This window comes from Coregonus clupeaformis, unplaced genomic scaffold, assembly GCF_020615455.1.
Source record: "Coregonus clupeaformis isolate EN_2021a unplaced genomic scaffold, ASM2061545v1 scaf0347, whole genome shotgun sequence".
NCBI lineage: Eukaryota > Metazoa > Chordata > Actinopteri > Salmoniformes > Salmonidae > Coregonus > Coregonus clupeaformis.
The window spans coordinates 71,828-87,386 of record NW_025533802.1 but is presented as its reverse complement, the minus strand read 5'-3'; the positions used below and the strand labels follow the sequence as shown (position 1 = coordinate 87,386).

At 44.3% G+C, this 15,559-nt stretch overlaps 1 protein-coding gene across 5 annotated transcripts in view; it reads right to left on the bottom strand.

Annotated features, from left to right (window-relative positions):
- Positions 1 to 8,778: 8,778 nt before the first annotated feature.
- Positions 8,779 to 15,559, bottom strand: part of LOC123481007 (protein Aster-A-like) — a 31,903-nt gene continuing 25,122 nt past the window's right edge. For 4 of the 5 annotated variants that reach the window (XM_045214980.1, XM_045214984.1, XM_045214981.1 and 1 more), the window contains 9 exons: positions 15,312 to 15,433; positions 14,814 to 14,956; positions 14,080 to 14,183; positions 13,368 to 13,586; positions 12,934 to 13,012; positions 12,581 to 12,592; positions 11,632 to 11,739; positions 11,198 to 11,318; positions 8,779 to 11,017 (listed from right to left, as the gene is read on the bottom strand). In XM_045214980.1, coding sequence (XP_045070915.1) covers positions 10,916 to 11,017; positions 11,198 to 11,318; positions 11,632 to 11,739; positions 12,581 to 12,592; positions 12,934 to 13,012; positions 13,368 to 13,586; positions 14,080 to 14,183; positions 14,814 to 14,956; positions 15,312 to 15,433 — 1,010 coding nt within the window. In that variant the 3' untranslated portion in view covers positions 8,779 to 10,915. The remainder of the gene's footprint in view (positions 11,018 to 11,197; positions 11,319 to 11,631; positions 11,740 to 12,580; positions 12,593 to 12,933; positions 13,013 to 13,367; positions 13,587 to 14,079; positions 14,184 to 14,813; positions 14,957 to 15,311; positions 15,434 to 15,559) is intronic. The other variant, XM_045214982.1, reaches the window with a different exon arrangement.

Here is a 15,559-nt window from a genome sequence, read left to right as displayed (position 1 = left end):
TATTTGGCAGTCAATTCTGATTTATACCTCCAGGGGCAGCATAACACTGCCTAATGTGCACTGCGATCTTGCATGCATACTTTCTTTTATAATGTCATTGGGATCTGGGTTTAACTACTAAGGGGGTCTGGGTTTGCTACATTTGAAGTACGGAAAAGTGAAAGAATAATAGGATTCTTATTGTATGATAACTGCCACATATGAACAAAGGATAATTAATTAGAATTAATGTTCAAGATTCTGCATTATTCGAAATTCCCTTTAAAAACCGTGTCGAAGCTGATTTGGTCAAATTAGAGTTTCTATTCACCTTTCACAGAATTTCTACATGCAATAGAGGAATATGTTGGAAAAAATAACGATCTTAAAACAGGTAATTATCTACTTCCGTTGTGATTAAAAATGTTCACTAAAGAGAGCTGCTCCAGTTTTCACTACTGTGGAAATGTTGCTTGCCAAAAGGGTTAGCTTTATACAATAATACAATTGTCATGTGAGAATGGAGTAGGCTGTATGTCTGGTGTATTAAATAAAAACAATGTCTACCTTGTCAGAATCTTATATTTGGGGAAATGTTTGTGGGAACAAACAAGACCCTCTTACACACGTGCACAGACACACACACACAGTGTAATATTATAATCTAAAGGGCATAGGGGCTACTGAAGGGGGGGCTCTTTTGTCACCATCATGTCACACCCTGTGGGGCAGAAATGGTCTGTTGTTCTAGCATGCAGTCACATGTTGTTTGGCTGTCACTGTGCTGTAGCTAACCTCATGATTGAGTACCTGACTGGAAACTGGTGATGCCACAGTGATGTAACATTTCCAGGGAATTGACCGGTTCACTGGGAGTCAGGAGGATCATATAGCAGATAGTGTAGTCTGTTGACCATGGCGTTGACCATGACTGACTTCAGCAGTGGTCAAACAAACTTTCCCTTATGATCTTTTAACACCACTCATTAAAAATTTACTTTTAACATAACGTACAAGGTGCCTGAGGGTGACCTTGCGGTTAAGGGCCCTGCCCTCTGCACATATACACCCCCACAACCCACCCACCCCACCCCACCCTTCTAGCTCGGACTCTATTGATAGCTACGTTGAGGAAAAATGTACTTTCTATGCCTGTGATATGTGGTTGCCCCACCTACAGTGGGGGGAAAAAGTATTTAGTCAGCCACCAATTGTGCAAGTTCTCCCACTTAAAAAGATGAGAGAAGCCTGTAATTTTCATCATAGGTACACGTCAACTATGACAGACAAATTGAGGAAAAAAAATCCAGAAAATCACATTGAATTTATTTGCAAATTATGGTGGAAAATAAGTATTTGGTCAATAACAAAAGTTCCTCAATACTTTGTTATATACCCTTTGTTGGCAATGACACAGGTCAAAAGTTTTCTGTAAGTCTTCACAAGGTTTTCACACACTGTTGCTGGTATTTTGGCCCATTCCTCCATGCAGATCTCCTCTAGAGCAGTGATGTTTTGGGGCTGTCGCTGGGCAACACAGACTTTCAACTCCCTCCAAAGATTTTCTATGGGGTTGAGATCTGGAGACTGGCTAGGCCACTCCAGGACCTTGAAATGCTTCTTACGAAGCCACTCCTTCGTTGCCCGGGCGGTGTGTTTGGGATCATTGTCATGCTGAAAGACCCAGCCACGTTTCATCTTCAATGCCCTTGCTGATGGAAGGAGGTTTTCACTCAAAATCTAACGATACATGGCCCCATTCATTCTTTCCTTTACACGGATCAGTCGTCCTGGTCCCTTTGCAGAAAAACAGCCCCAAAGCATGATGTTTCCACCCCCATGCTTCACAGTAGGTATGGTGTTCTTTGGATGCAACTCAGCATTCTTTGTCCTCCAAACACGACGAGTTGAGTTTTTACCAAAAAGTTCTATTTTGGTTTCATCTGACCATATGACATTCTCCCAATCCTCTTCTGGATCATCCAAATGCACTCTAGCAAACTTCAGACGGGCCTGGACATGTACTGGCTTAAGCAGGGGGACACGTCTGGTACTGCAGGATTTGAGTCCCTGGCGGCATAGTGTGTTACTGATGGTAGGCTTTGTTAGTTTGGTCCCAGCTCTCTGTAGGTCATTCACTAGGTCCCCCCGTGTGGTTCTGGGATTTTTGCTCACCGTTGTTGTGATCATTTTGACCCCATGGGGTGAGATCTTGCGTGGAGCCCCAGATCGAGGGAGATTATCAGTGGTCTTGTATGTCTTCCATTTCCTAATAATTGCTCCCACAGTTGATTTCTTCAAACCAAGCTGCTTACCTATTGCAGATTCAGTCTTCCCAGCCTGGTGCAGGTCTACAATTTTGTTTCTGGTGTCCTTTGACAGCTCTTTGGTCTTGGCCATAGTGGAGTTTGGAGTGTGACTGTTTGAGGTTGTGGACAGGTGTCTTTTATACTGATAACAAGTTCAAACAGGTACCATTAATACAGGTAACGAGTGGAGGACAGAGGAGCCTCTTAAAGAAGAAGTTACAGGTCTGTGAGAGCCAGAAATCTTGCTTGTTTGTAGGTGACCAAATACTTATTTTCCACCATAATTTGCAAATAAATTCATAAAAAATCCTACAATGTGATTTTCTGGATTTTCTTTCCTCAATTTGTCTGTCATAGTTGACGTGTACCTATGATAAAAATTACAGGCCTCTCTCATCTTTTTAAGTGGGAGAACTTGCACAATTGGTGGCTGACTAAATACTTTTCCCCCCACTGTAGCTATCTTAAGACGAATGCACTAATTAAGTCGCTCTGGATAAGAGCGTCTGCTAAATGACTCAAATGTACACTACCAGCCAAAAGATTGGACACACCTACTCACTCAAGGGTTTATCTTTATTTTTACTATTTTCTACACTGTAGAATAATAGTGAAGACATCCAAACTATTAAATAACACATATGGAATCATGTAGTAACCACAAAAGTGTTAAACAAATCAAAATATATTTTATATTTGAGATTCTTCAAATAGCCAACCTTTGCCTTACGACAGCTTTGCACATTCTTGGCATTCTCTCAACCAGCTTCACCTGGAATGCTTTTCCAACAGTCTTGAAGGAGTTCCCACATATGCTGAGCACTTGTTGGCTGCTTTTCCTTCACTCTGCCGTCCGACTCATCCCAAACCATCTCAATTGGGTTGAGGTCGGGGGATTATGAAGGCCAGGTCATATGATGCAGCACTCCATCACTCTCCTTCTTGGTAAAATAGTCCTTACACAGCCTGGAGGTGTGTTGGGTCATTGTCCTGTTGAAAAACAAATGATAGTCCCACTAAGCCAAAACCAGATGGGATGGTGTATCACTGCAAAATGCTGTGGTAGCCATGCTGGTTAAGTGTGCCTTGAATTCTAAATAAATCACAGACAGTGTCACCAGCAAAGCACCCCCACACCATAACACCTCCTCCTCCATGCTTTACGGTGGGAACTACACATGCAGAGATAATCCGTTCACCCACACCGCGTTTCACAAAGACAAAGTGGTTGGAACCAAAAATTTGGACTCCAGACCAAAGGACAAATTTCCACTGGTCTAATGTCCATTGCTCATGTTTCTTGGCCCAAGCAGGTCTCTTCTTCTTACTGGTGTCCTTTAGTAGTGGTTTCTTTGCAGCAATTCGACCTTGAAGGCCTGATTCACATAGCCCTCTCTGAACAGTTGATGTTGAGATGTGTCTGTGACTTGAACTGTGAAGCATTTATTTGGGCTGCAATTTCTGAGGCTGGTAACTAATTAACTGCAGCAGAGGTAACTCTGGGTCTTCCATTCCTGTGGTGGTCCTTATGAGAGCCAGTTTCATCAAAGCGCTTGATGGTTTTTGCGACTGCACTTGAAGAAACTTTCAAAGTTCTTCATGTCTTAAAGTAATGATGGACTGTCGTTTCTCTTTGCTTATTTGGTCCTCTGTAGCTCAATTGGTAGAGCATGGCGCTTGTAACGCCAGGGTAGTGGGTTCGATCCCCGGGACCACCCATACGTAAAAATGTATGCGCACATGACTGTAAGTCACTTTGGATAAAAGCGTCTGCTAAATGGTATATTATAATTATTTGAGCTGTTCTTGCCATAATATGGACTTGGTCTTTTACCAAATAGGGCTACCTTCTGTATACCCCCCTACCTTGTCACAACACAGCTGATTGGCTCAAACGCATTAAGAAGGAAAGAAATTCCACAAATTAACTTTTAAGAAGGCACACTTGTTAATTGAAATGTATTCCAGGGGACTACCTCATGAAGCTGGTTGAGAGATTGCCAAAAGCGTGCAAAGCTGTCATCAAGGCAAAAGGTGGCTTTTTGAAGAATCTCAAATATAAAATATATTTTGATTTGTTTAACACTTGTTTGGTTACTACATGATTCCATGTGTTATTTCATAGTTTTGATGTCTTCACTATTATTCTACAATGTAGAAAATAGTAAAAATAAAGAAAAATCCTGGAATGCATAGGTGTGTCCAAACTTTGGACTGGTACTGTAAATGTATATGTATCCTGGCGACTACCGGTCCTACGCTGCAACTCTCTTCTTTCCGTCTCCCCTTAATTTCATACAGTCTCTGTTATTAAACAATAAAATACAGGAGAGTTCAAGATCTCGCCTTTAAAAAAAACGACAAGGTATGAATTTCTCCATTAACTAACGGGTCCTCTGAAGCTCAGTTGGTACAGCAAGGCACTTGCAATGCCAGAATAGTGGGTTCGATTTCCGGGACCACCCGTAAGTATAACGTATGCACGCATGACTAAGTTGCTTTGGGTAAAAGCGGCTGCTAAATGCCAGATATTATGATGATATATTATCTAATAAAGGTAAGCAGTAGAGCTGGGGGTCACCCAATGACCGCCTTCAAAATTATAGAGATAGCAGGGCAGATCAATTCCTGTGAATGGATGAGATTAATAGATTGTAACAGTGTCTCCTGCTCCTTGGATAATGATGTAGGCCAGTAGATCAACTGTGTTTGTAAGTCAGTAGACAGTATCGATCTACAACAGGGGTGTCAAACGTACGGCCCGCGGGCCTGATCAGGCCCGCAAACGGGTTTAATCCGGCCCGCGAGATGATTAAAAAAAAAAAAAAAAAAAAAAAACATTGGAAAGTATAAAAATGGGCTGCAATTTTTCAATAAAATAAACTGCTGTTCCAATTGCGTCCACTGGAGGGCGCAATAGCAATTGTGTTAAGCAAGCAAACTGTTTATACCGGGGCAGAGCAAGTAGGTCAAGCACATGCAGCCAATGAGCTACTTTGTTTTGCCCGCGATATTTATTACGGCTTCTACTTTTAACATTATGTGCTTTGGCACCCTCATTGCCCCAATATGTCTCTGTCAAAAAAGAGAAAAGTGGACGCAGAGTGCAGAGTGTTCCAAGAAAAATGGTCATCCTATTTAATCACGGAATTGAATGGGAAACCTGTATGTTTGGTGTGTTCAGAGCATGTTGCAGTGCTGAAAGAATATAACCTTCGTCGCCACTATGTGAGTCTTCATGCCGAAAAATATGACAACTTTCAAGGACAGCGGAGATGAGAGAAGGTGAATGAACTGTTGGCAGGTCTGAAGAAACAGCAGTCTGTGTTTACTCACAGCCGAGACATCAGTGATGCTGCAGTGAAAGCTAGCTACCTCATTGCTAATGAAATCGCAGTGGCTTCAAAACCATTTAGTGAGGGTGAATTTGTAAAAACATGCATGATGAAGGCAGCGGAGATTGTGTGCCCTGAAAAGCGGCAGGCTTTTGCAAATATCAGCCTGACAAGAAACACAGTTGCAGACAGGATTTCCGATCTTTCAGTGGATTTGGACAGCCAGTTGAAGCAAAAAGTAAAGTCATTTATTGCGTTTTCGGTTGCAATTGATGAAAGCACGGACATTACAGATGTTGCACAACTGGCCATTTTCATCCGTGGAGTTGATGACATATTGACCGTCACCGAGGAGTTCGTGGAGTTGGTGCCGATGACAGATACAACTACAGCAGCTGATATTTTTACCGCACTCGTCGGCGCGCTGGACAGGGTCGGAGTGGACTGGTCCCGCGCTGTCAGCCTGGCTACAGATGGTGCGCCCTCAATGATCGGGAAAAAAGCAGGCGTTGTGACAAAGTTCAGAGAGAAAGTGCAATCTGCAAATGGAGGACGTGATTTTTTGACTTTTCACTGTATTTTGCACCAGGAGGCTTTGTGTTGCAAGTCATTAAAGATGGATAACGTCATGAAGGTGGTCATCCAAACTGTTAATTTCATCCGATCCAGAAGCCTGAATCACCGTCAGTTTGACAGCCTTCTCAGAGAGAAAGACCACATCTATGGCCTGCCATACCACACTGAGGTAAGATGGTTAAGCCGAGGTGCTATGCTGAGGCGTTTCTTTGATTTACGAGAAGAAATTCAACAGTTCATGGAAGAAAAGGGCAAACCAGTGTTAGAATTTCATTCCGCAGAACGGATGCAGGACCTTGCATTTATGGTGGATGTTACAGAGCACCTGAATAACTTGAACAAACAGCTGCAAGGGCACAACAAAGTTGTCACGCAGTATTATGACAGCACACATTCTTTCAAGTTGAAGCTGTCATTGTGGGAGACGCAACTTGCCCGTGGTGATGCAGCTCACTTCCCCTGTCTGAAAAATGTGTGCGCGACCCAACATGTGGCAGACATGAAGCGGTTCAAAGATAAAATAACGGGACTGTTACGGGAGTTTGAGCAACGCTTTCAGATTTATGTTTATATGTTTTTATGTTGATGTGCTATTGTTTTTAATTGATTTTATTTTATTTGTATATTTAACCTATTCTTGACTCTGTGGTTCTTGCACTTGTTTGGGGAACAGGATTTCATTATTTTTATCTACATTTCTGCCTGAGAAATGACACCCTGATATAGTTCTGTGATCTGTGAAACAGTTCTGTTAATCACTGAGGCATTGTGTGTTTGTGTGTTCTTTGTCCTCAGAACTTTCAAATAACTTGAGGTGTTTTATGATTAATAGTGATGTTGTGCTTTTGGACACTGTCCTCAGGCTCCAGCTTTATGTTTATATGTTTTTATGTTGATGTGCGATTGTTTTTAATTGATTTTATTTTATTTGTATATTTAACCTATTCTTGACTCTGTGGTTCTTGCACTTGTTTGGGGAACAGGATTTCATTATTTTTATCTACATTTCTGCCTGAGAAATGACACCCTGATATAGTTCTGTGATCTGTGAAACAGTTCTGTTAATCACTGAGGCATTGTGTGTTTGTGTGTTCTTTTTCTTTAGAATTTTCAAATAAACTTGACGTGTTTTATGATTAATAGTGATGTTGTGCTTGTACTATTTTGGACACACTGTCCTCAGGCTCCAGCTTTATGTTGTATGTTGATCGTATTAAAACAAAGAAAACAATCTGAAGTTGTTGTTTTTAAGTTATATATACCATGATTTTTCCGGTCCGGCCCACTTGGGAATAGATTTTCCTCCATGTGGCCCCTGAGCTAAAATGAGTTTGACACCCCTGATCTACAAGGACTTTGTCTGAAGTCGCTGTTATTGGCAGACATCCCTTCCAATCAATGAAATGCTTTGCCTCTATAGGTCAAAGCAACAGATAAGCTTGAATTTGGACAAGCTGGGATCCACGGTGAGACAAGTCAGAAAGATGACATAATTACACTGACTGTTTTTAAATACTTTTTTTAGTTCAACTTTTTGTGAAAATGGTCAATATGACAGACACTTTAAAAATAAGACTCAGATGAATTGTTGCATATTTTAGAACTTTTCATTTCTCTCCGCGGCATTGTGTACAATCAAATATTTTACAGTACATCCGCTCCTCCTGACCCCCTCTCCTTCCTGACCTTAATAAATATAGTACATCCTTTGATCACTCACAGTTTGGCCATGCACAGCAAGGCTCACACACTTACACAGCTGACTTACTCAGTGCACAGGAGAGAGACGGAAGGAGAGAGGTGGGAGGGAGCACAACAAGTAGAGAGAGAGAGGGGGGAGCACAACAAGTAGAGAGAGAGGGGGGGAGGGAGCACAACAAGGAGTGAGAGAGAGAAAGGGAGGGAGCACAACAAGGAGAGAGAGAGGGGGGAGGGAGCACAACAAGGAGGGAGAGAGGGGGAGGGAGCACAACAAGGAGAGAGAGAGAGAGAGAGAGAGAGAGAGAGAGAGAGAGAGAGAGAGAGAGAGAGAGAGAGAGAGAGAGAGAGAGGGAGCACAACAAGGAGAGAGAGAGAGAGAGAGAGAGAGAGAGAGGGAGCACAACAAGGAGCAAGAGAGAGAGAGAGAGAGAGAGAGAGAGAGGGAGCACAACAAGGCGAGAGAGAGAGAGAGAGAGGGGGAGGGAGCACAACAAGGAGCGAGAGAGAGAGAGAGAGAGAGAGGGAGCACAACAAGGCGAGAGAGAGAGAGAGAGGGGGGAGGGAGCACAACAAGGAGAGAGAGAGGGGGAGGGAGCACAACAAGGAGGGAGAGAGGGGGGAGGGAGCACAACAAGGAGAAAGAGAGAGAGAGAGAGAGAGAGAGAGAGAGAGAGAGAGAGAGAGAGAGAGAGAGAGAGGGACACAACAAGGAGAGAGAAAGAGAGAGAGAGGGAGCACAACAAGGAGCGAGAGAGAGAGAGAGAGAGGGAGCACAACAAGGCGAGAGAGAGAGAGAGAGGGGGAGGGAGCACAACAAGGAGAGAGAGAGGGGGGAGGGAGCACAACGAGGAGAGAGAGAGAGAGAGGGGGGGAGGGAGCACAACAAGGGGAGAGAGAGAGAGAGAGAGAGGGAGGAAGACAAAGAGAAAAAAGGAGGGGGGATGGAAAGGAAAATGATGAGAAAAAGAGAAGATGCGTTTTTGATAGACAGATAGTGACAGAGGGAATCAGAGAAGGGGGGAATTGGCAGAAAATAAAATTAGATGACCTTTCGACGAACAAAAACAATAAGAAACAGGATAGACTACAAAATAAGGATATAAAATGAAAAGGAATAACATATAAACACCAAGTTGAAATCACAAACACAATAGTTTCCCTTTATCTTTATCCAGGCCTAGAGTTCTGGTTGGTCCTTTTTAAGTCCAGCCCAGTTTCCATTACAAAATTACTAGTTTATTGCATCTCTATGTTTACCTGGTCTACAGAGTCTACGTCCCAAATGTCACCTTATTTCCTATGTAGTGCACTACACCATAAATGGAATAGGGTGCCATTTGGGACGCAGCCTGGTGTACAGAATCTACAGTCAGTAACCCCGAAACAGTTCAAGTCCGATCCAATAATACAATTAGAAGTTGACCAAGTGCGAAAACAAACAAAAAGTCTCAGACAAAAACAACTCATAATAAAACAAATCTTAATAATACCAAATGTAACATTGACGACGTAACATTGAGGACACTTCTTTCTAATACATACATATCTCCGTTTTCTTGTCCAACTCCAGATCTTTGCTTGCTTGTCTCATTTTGCCCTAAACACACTTTAGTAATATACTACTTTTTACACATTCAAAAGTAGTATAATCACCAAATATCATTCTTGTTATGACCAGTAAATATCAAATATTCACTTTATAGCTCTTTCTTGGTCCGTGCTGAAGTATTAACACAGAGCACAAAGCACACAGAAAAAAAAAAATCACTCGTATTGAGTGGGACAGGACTTTTTGAAATCAAAGTCGTGTTAAATAAATACTGTAACGGTCTGGCAATCACACATCATTCGCTCGTTCTCAATTCTCTAAACGACCCAGTCACCCTCAAAAAGACACCTAATGATTAAAACGAGCTAGTAGAGGATTTAGGAGGAGTCTTTCTGTATTATTCACATAAAAAAAAAAAAAAAACTTGAGTCTTGTTTTGAAATGAACCCCCCCCAGCAGAGGACATGCTGCCTTTGTCAGGGATCAAGTCTTTAAGATGGAAGCCGCTGATCCCAGATAGATGGAGAGAATATGAGAGAGAGAGAGAGAGAGAGAGAGAGAGAGAGAGAGAGAACAACAACAAAAAAAGAGTTGGATTACAGAAGATCTCCTGTTTCTATCAGAGCTTTCCCCTCTCTCGTCATGTGTCCCTCATTTCCAGAGGCTCAAGGGGGACTTAGCTGAGCGGACCCCTCACACCGAGGCACATAAGTCCCCTAGGCTGGCTTCGGCTGGGAGCAGAGCCATAACTGGTTCCCAGGGCTGGGAAAGCTCCCAATTTCCCAAATGTCAGAGTCCATTTTGAAATGCAACATTAACCCGGATTGGCCCATTTTGAAATGCAACGTTAAATTTCGAGAAATGCAGTCGATCCAAGTCAAGTCGGTCAATTTTGAAATGCGTTGGACCCGGGGTCTGTCCATCTGAAACGCAGCAGCAGATCGTCTCTGTCTTTTTTGAAAAGCAGCCGCCCATTTTGAAAATGTGTCTTGGATTCTCAGGCAGGGGAGATGGTTCAGGGAGTGCAGCATGGTTGGTTGTATGTGAGGAGCGGATGGTACTATACAAACTGGCCATCCTTTAGCCCTGACTGTGGGAGATATGGTTGGCTCATCATGGTATGTTATTGCTGTAGTCCTGAAGAGATTCCCAGTCTGTCTGGATGTGAGAGAAGGTGGAACTTTGCCATTGCAGGTTGCTCAGACTGAGGCATGAGGAGTTATGGGTAGTGTAGGTCCCCTACAGGTAACTCCCACTTCCACATGCTCCTCCCCCCACATCTCTCCCTGTCTGTTTTGAGTAGAGAAGCAGGAGTGGAGCTTGGGGTCGGGTGAGAGAGTCACTCTCCCTGATTGGCCCAGCCGGACCCTCCCCCCTCTGGCCACCTCCCCCCTGGCACTCTCCCCCGTGGTCTATTCTTACCCACTGGAGGGCTTGTGAGGGCTGGAGGGTGAAGGGAGGGAGGCTCAGTGCTCAGTGACAGACTCCGAAGTGGGGTTCGAGGGGGGATCCTGCTGGACTTCTGGAGTGACGATGCCTCGGTGGAGCTTTTCCAATGACTGTTTCATCTGAGGGAGAGGACGGAGGAGGAGGCTAATGTCAATACAACCGTCATAATGAATCATTCATGAATAACAGTGAAGCCATTTGTAAGCCTTGTGTATGCTTTGCAAATGATTCGCGCACATGCTTGGACACACGCACACAGAAAGTACACAAACACACACATATGACACACACACACACACCTGGTCTAGCAGAGTGACTGAGGACTGGAGGATCTCTTGCCATTTGCCCAGCTGGGCCTGGTGGAACTGTCTCTGGAGCTGTAACACCTGGGCCCACTCTCCTGCAGACTGGGGTAGAGGACTGGATGGAGAGAAGAGGAGAAGAATGACAGGGAGGGAGAGAGAGAGAGAAGAGGAGTTAGTTCACATGCTATAAATGCATCTCTGGTAGTAGGTCGTATCCAATGAAAGTGTTGGTTTGTTTTTGAGCAACGGAAGAGAACAAAACAAAATCATAGAACAAAACAGGAAGTCGGAATCAGAGGTGCATTTAGTTCTAGATTGCAAATCAAATCGCAAATCTAGTTGCAAATCAATAGGAGAATAGGACAAAGTGTCACCTCTTATGGGTAAGTAGTAATGACTACTATAAAGATGTATCCTGGTTTAGTTACCTGTCAGACAGAGAGAAGGAGTGCCACGTCTCCAGCGTGTGTGCAGCTCTCTCCAGAGAATACAGCTTGTAGAACAAGAGCATGTTGAGAGCCACCAACACCACCAGACTAGAGGAGAGAGGAGAGAGAGGAGAGAGAGGAGACCAGAGAGAGGAGAGAGAGCGGGGGAGAGAAAGAGGAGAGAGAGAGAAGAGGAGAGAGAGCAGGGGAGAGAAAGAGGAGAGAAGAGGAGAGAGAGAGAGAGAGAGGAGAGAGAGCGGGGAGAGAAAGAGGAGAGAAGAGGAGAGAGAGAGGAGAGAGAGCGGGGGAGAGAAAGAGGAGAGAAGAGGAGAGAGAGAGAGAAGAGGAGAGAGAGCAGGGGAGAGAAAGAGGAGAGAAGAGGAGAGAGAGCGGGGGAGAGAAAGAGGAGAGAAGAGGAGAGAGAGAGAGAGAGAAGAGGAGAGAGAGCAGGGGAGAGAAAGAGGAGAGAGAGAGAGAGAGAAGAGGAGAGAGAGCGGGGGAGAGAAAGAGGAGAGAAGAGGAGAGAGAGAAGAGGAGAGAGAGAGAGAAGAGGAGAGAGAGCAGGGGAGAGAAAGATGAGAGAGAGAGAGAGAGAGAAGAGGAGAGAGAGCGGGGGAGAGAAAGAAGAGAGAGAGAGATGAGCGAAAGAGATGGTGAGAGAGGACAAACAACAAAGAAAGAAAGAGAGGGTAAATGTATCGAGGTAAGTATGGGCCAAAAACAGAGGGAGCGAGACTAGGTTAGGAACAAAGGGACAACATTCAGGAATGAGAACTCGAAGCAGGAATGGAAAAGTGTTTGTACAACTCAAAATGTATACAGCACAAATGTTTTTGAACAAATGATACTAGACCATCAATTGATACTAGACAATGCAGACTTCACAACACTGAACAGTCATTCAACAAGACATTGACGATGTGACATCCAGTCTCTTATTATACGGTACCTGACACAGATCCTATGCACATGAAGCCAAAGAGATAGAATATAAAAGGAGAAAGAAAAGGGGCAGTGGGAGGACGTTAGTAAGCAGAGGAGATATTCATTTAATTGAATCCACCCCCAAAACACTTTGACGACATGGATTACAGAAAAAGATAGCCTACTAAGAGAAACAAGCATTCACAGACTCATTTGTACACTAGCACTTCATCCTAAAGCTCTCTGACAAGCTGGACAAGATTAAGACATTGATAATTGCCTTGGTTTTTCTCCTACTCAGGGATAGGGGAAACGATCAACAATCAGTGTTTCGTTTCACGCACGCACGGATACACACACGGAGAGGTCTGAACTCACATGAAGCTGACTATGAGCAGTATGGTAGAGATGCTGTTGCCTCCTCCACGCGACCGCTCTCCATGCTTGTACTGACCACCTGTTCAAAGGGAGAAACACACTACTTATTGCCAGAAGAGCCTGGATGCAGTTCCAAATCACACCACCAGATGTCAGTGTATTATGGAAAGTAGGGCACCAGTGGTCTCTAACATTTTGTTGTATGTTTGATCATAAACTTTCAATGACACACTTGAGGTAATCATTGAACTCTCTTCTTGACAATCTTTTATATGGGTCTTATTCATTAGGCATCAAACTGAAGAAGGGAGGGACTATCTGAACTTGTCCAATAAGAAACGCTCATTTTAGTTTTTGTTGCAAAATGTTTGGTTTCAGTGTGGCCTAATCAATAAGACCCCGATGCATCTCCTGACATCGCCCCGTCGACTCACCCGCCTCTCTCCTCTCCTCTCCTATCCCTCGGTCCCCGTGCTCTCCACCTCCCACGCCCCCTCCCTCTCTCTCCCGGTCCCCCTGGCGCCGGGAGCAGGTGCGTTTGCGTCGCCGCAGGGCCGGGGGTGTCTTAGCAGCGTCTGCCCCCACCGCATCCCCAGAGGTCACCACTGACACCTCCGACTGGAGCAGGGTCTCCAGCTTACACACCTCACTCTCTGATAGGGAGGGAGGGAGGGAGGGAGAGAGAGACAGAGACAGAGACAGAGACAGAGACAGAGACAGAGAGAGAGAGAGAGAGAGAGAGAGAGAGAGAGAGAGAGAGAGAGAGAGAGAGAGAGAGAGAGAGAGAGAGAGAGAGAGAGAGAGAGAGAGAGAGAGAGAGAGAGAGAGAGAGAGAGAGAGAGAGAGCGAGAGAGACAGAGGGAGAGAGAGAGAGAGAGAGAGAGAGAGAGACAGAGACAGAGAGACAGAGAGACAGAGAGACAGAGACAGAGAGACAGAGAGACAGAGAGACAGAGAGACAGACAGAGAGAGAGAGAGAGAGAGAGAGAGAGAGACAGAGAGAGCGAGAGAGAGAGAGAGATAGAGAGACAGAGAGAGAGACAGAGAGGCAGAGAGACAGAGAGACATAACCAGAAAGAAATAGGTAAGCAATAAGAATACAGACAATACTTAGGAGAATAAGACTACAATGTATGTCAGTCTCACCCATGTGTCTGTAGTACTCCTCAATGCCGCTCCAGGTGTTCTTCTCGATGAGTGCCTTCACCAGGCTCCACGGCTGCTTCTTATAGCAGATATCTGAAGACACCCTGCAGACACACAACCAGCCACAACTCAGAGTCCATCACACTGTAACCAGTAACCCATCCCTGAATCACTAGACATAATGCATTGTACCGCACATACCTGGGATCACCACAGAATTAAATAGAACATATTATATAATGGTATTATATGACATCTCTAAAGGATCACACGGTCCATGAACATCAGAAGCTATAAACATATTATAATGAATACCGATCCGCCACTGAACTGATGGCGCCGACAAACATGGCAGCTCTGCTTCTAGCTCCGAAGTACAAGCATTTCGCTACACCCGCAATAACATCTGCTAAATATGCGTATGTGACCATTAAATTAGATTTTGAGTTAACTGCACCTCTTAGAACAGTTTAAAAGGACACTTCATCCATATTGGGTGTATTTTAGTAAAGTAAATTACTGTGTTATGTGACGTAAAAACATAAGCTCTCTGTTTCTAAGGCAGTGTGTTTACCTGATACATACAACATTTAGTAGGTTAGCAATCAAAAAGTAGTTTCAAACAATTCAATGTTTCTATTTCCCCCCCAATTACTTGATCTGCACAGGCGACTCATACACAAACTATTAGTCAAAAAGCCTTCTTTAGTGTGTGGGGTGGTGAAAGTACGTACCTGAGTCTGCTCTTGTTCTTGTTGATGGAGGTGAGGCAGTAGCGGTGCACGGTGTAGAAGTAGTCCTGGTAGGGGATGCCCGAGGTAATGACCTCAGAGTCCACCACGTAACACTCACCCGGCGCACTGTTCTTATACAGCGTCTGGATGGAGCGAGGGAAAGAAAGGGGTTAACATTAGCAAATTACCTACAGGGTGTGTCCCAATACTCGGAAGGCAAGTCAAGTCTTGTTCTCCAACTCTAACATTTCCGTGCTGTGACCTAGAATTCGTTTTTGTGAACCGGATATTCAAACCAGAACATGGAGGGCAATGGAGGCTGGTGTCACTTTAAAAATCAGAGGACATCTGGAATGAAATGAATAGAGCAGTATCAAACACATCAGTTCCATTTATTACCACGAGCCTGTCCTCCGATTTAAAGTGACACCAGCCTCCACTAACGTCGACCAAATGTTTTTAAACTGTAAAATCCAACGCTCTGACTGTGTGACTGACCTGAGTTTCCACCACGGGGGCGGTCTTGGGGCCCAGGGGGTTGTTGATGACGATGGTGTAACTCAGGATGCGGTTGGTGTTCCCACTGCTGCTGTCCTGCTGCCACTCACTAACTGACAGGTCTGACAGAGGGACAGACAGAGAGGACGATGAAAAGATTGAGAGAGAGAGAGTGTGTGTGTAAGAAACAGAGAGGGTGAGAGACAGTAAGTGAGAGACAGTAGGAGTGAGAGAGGATAGAATGAGAG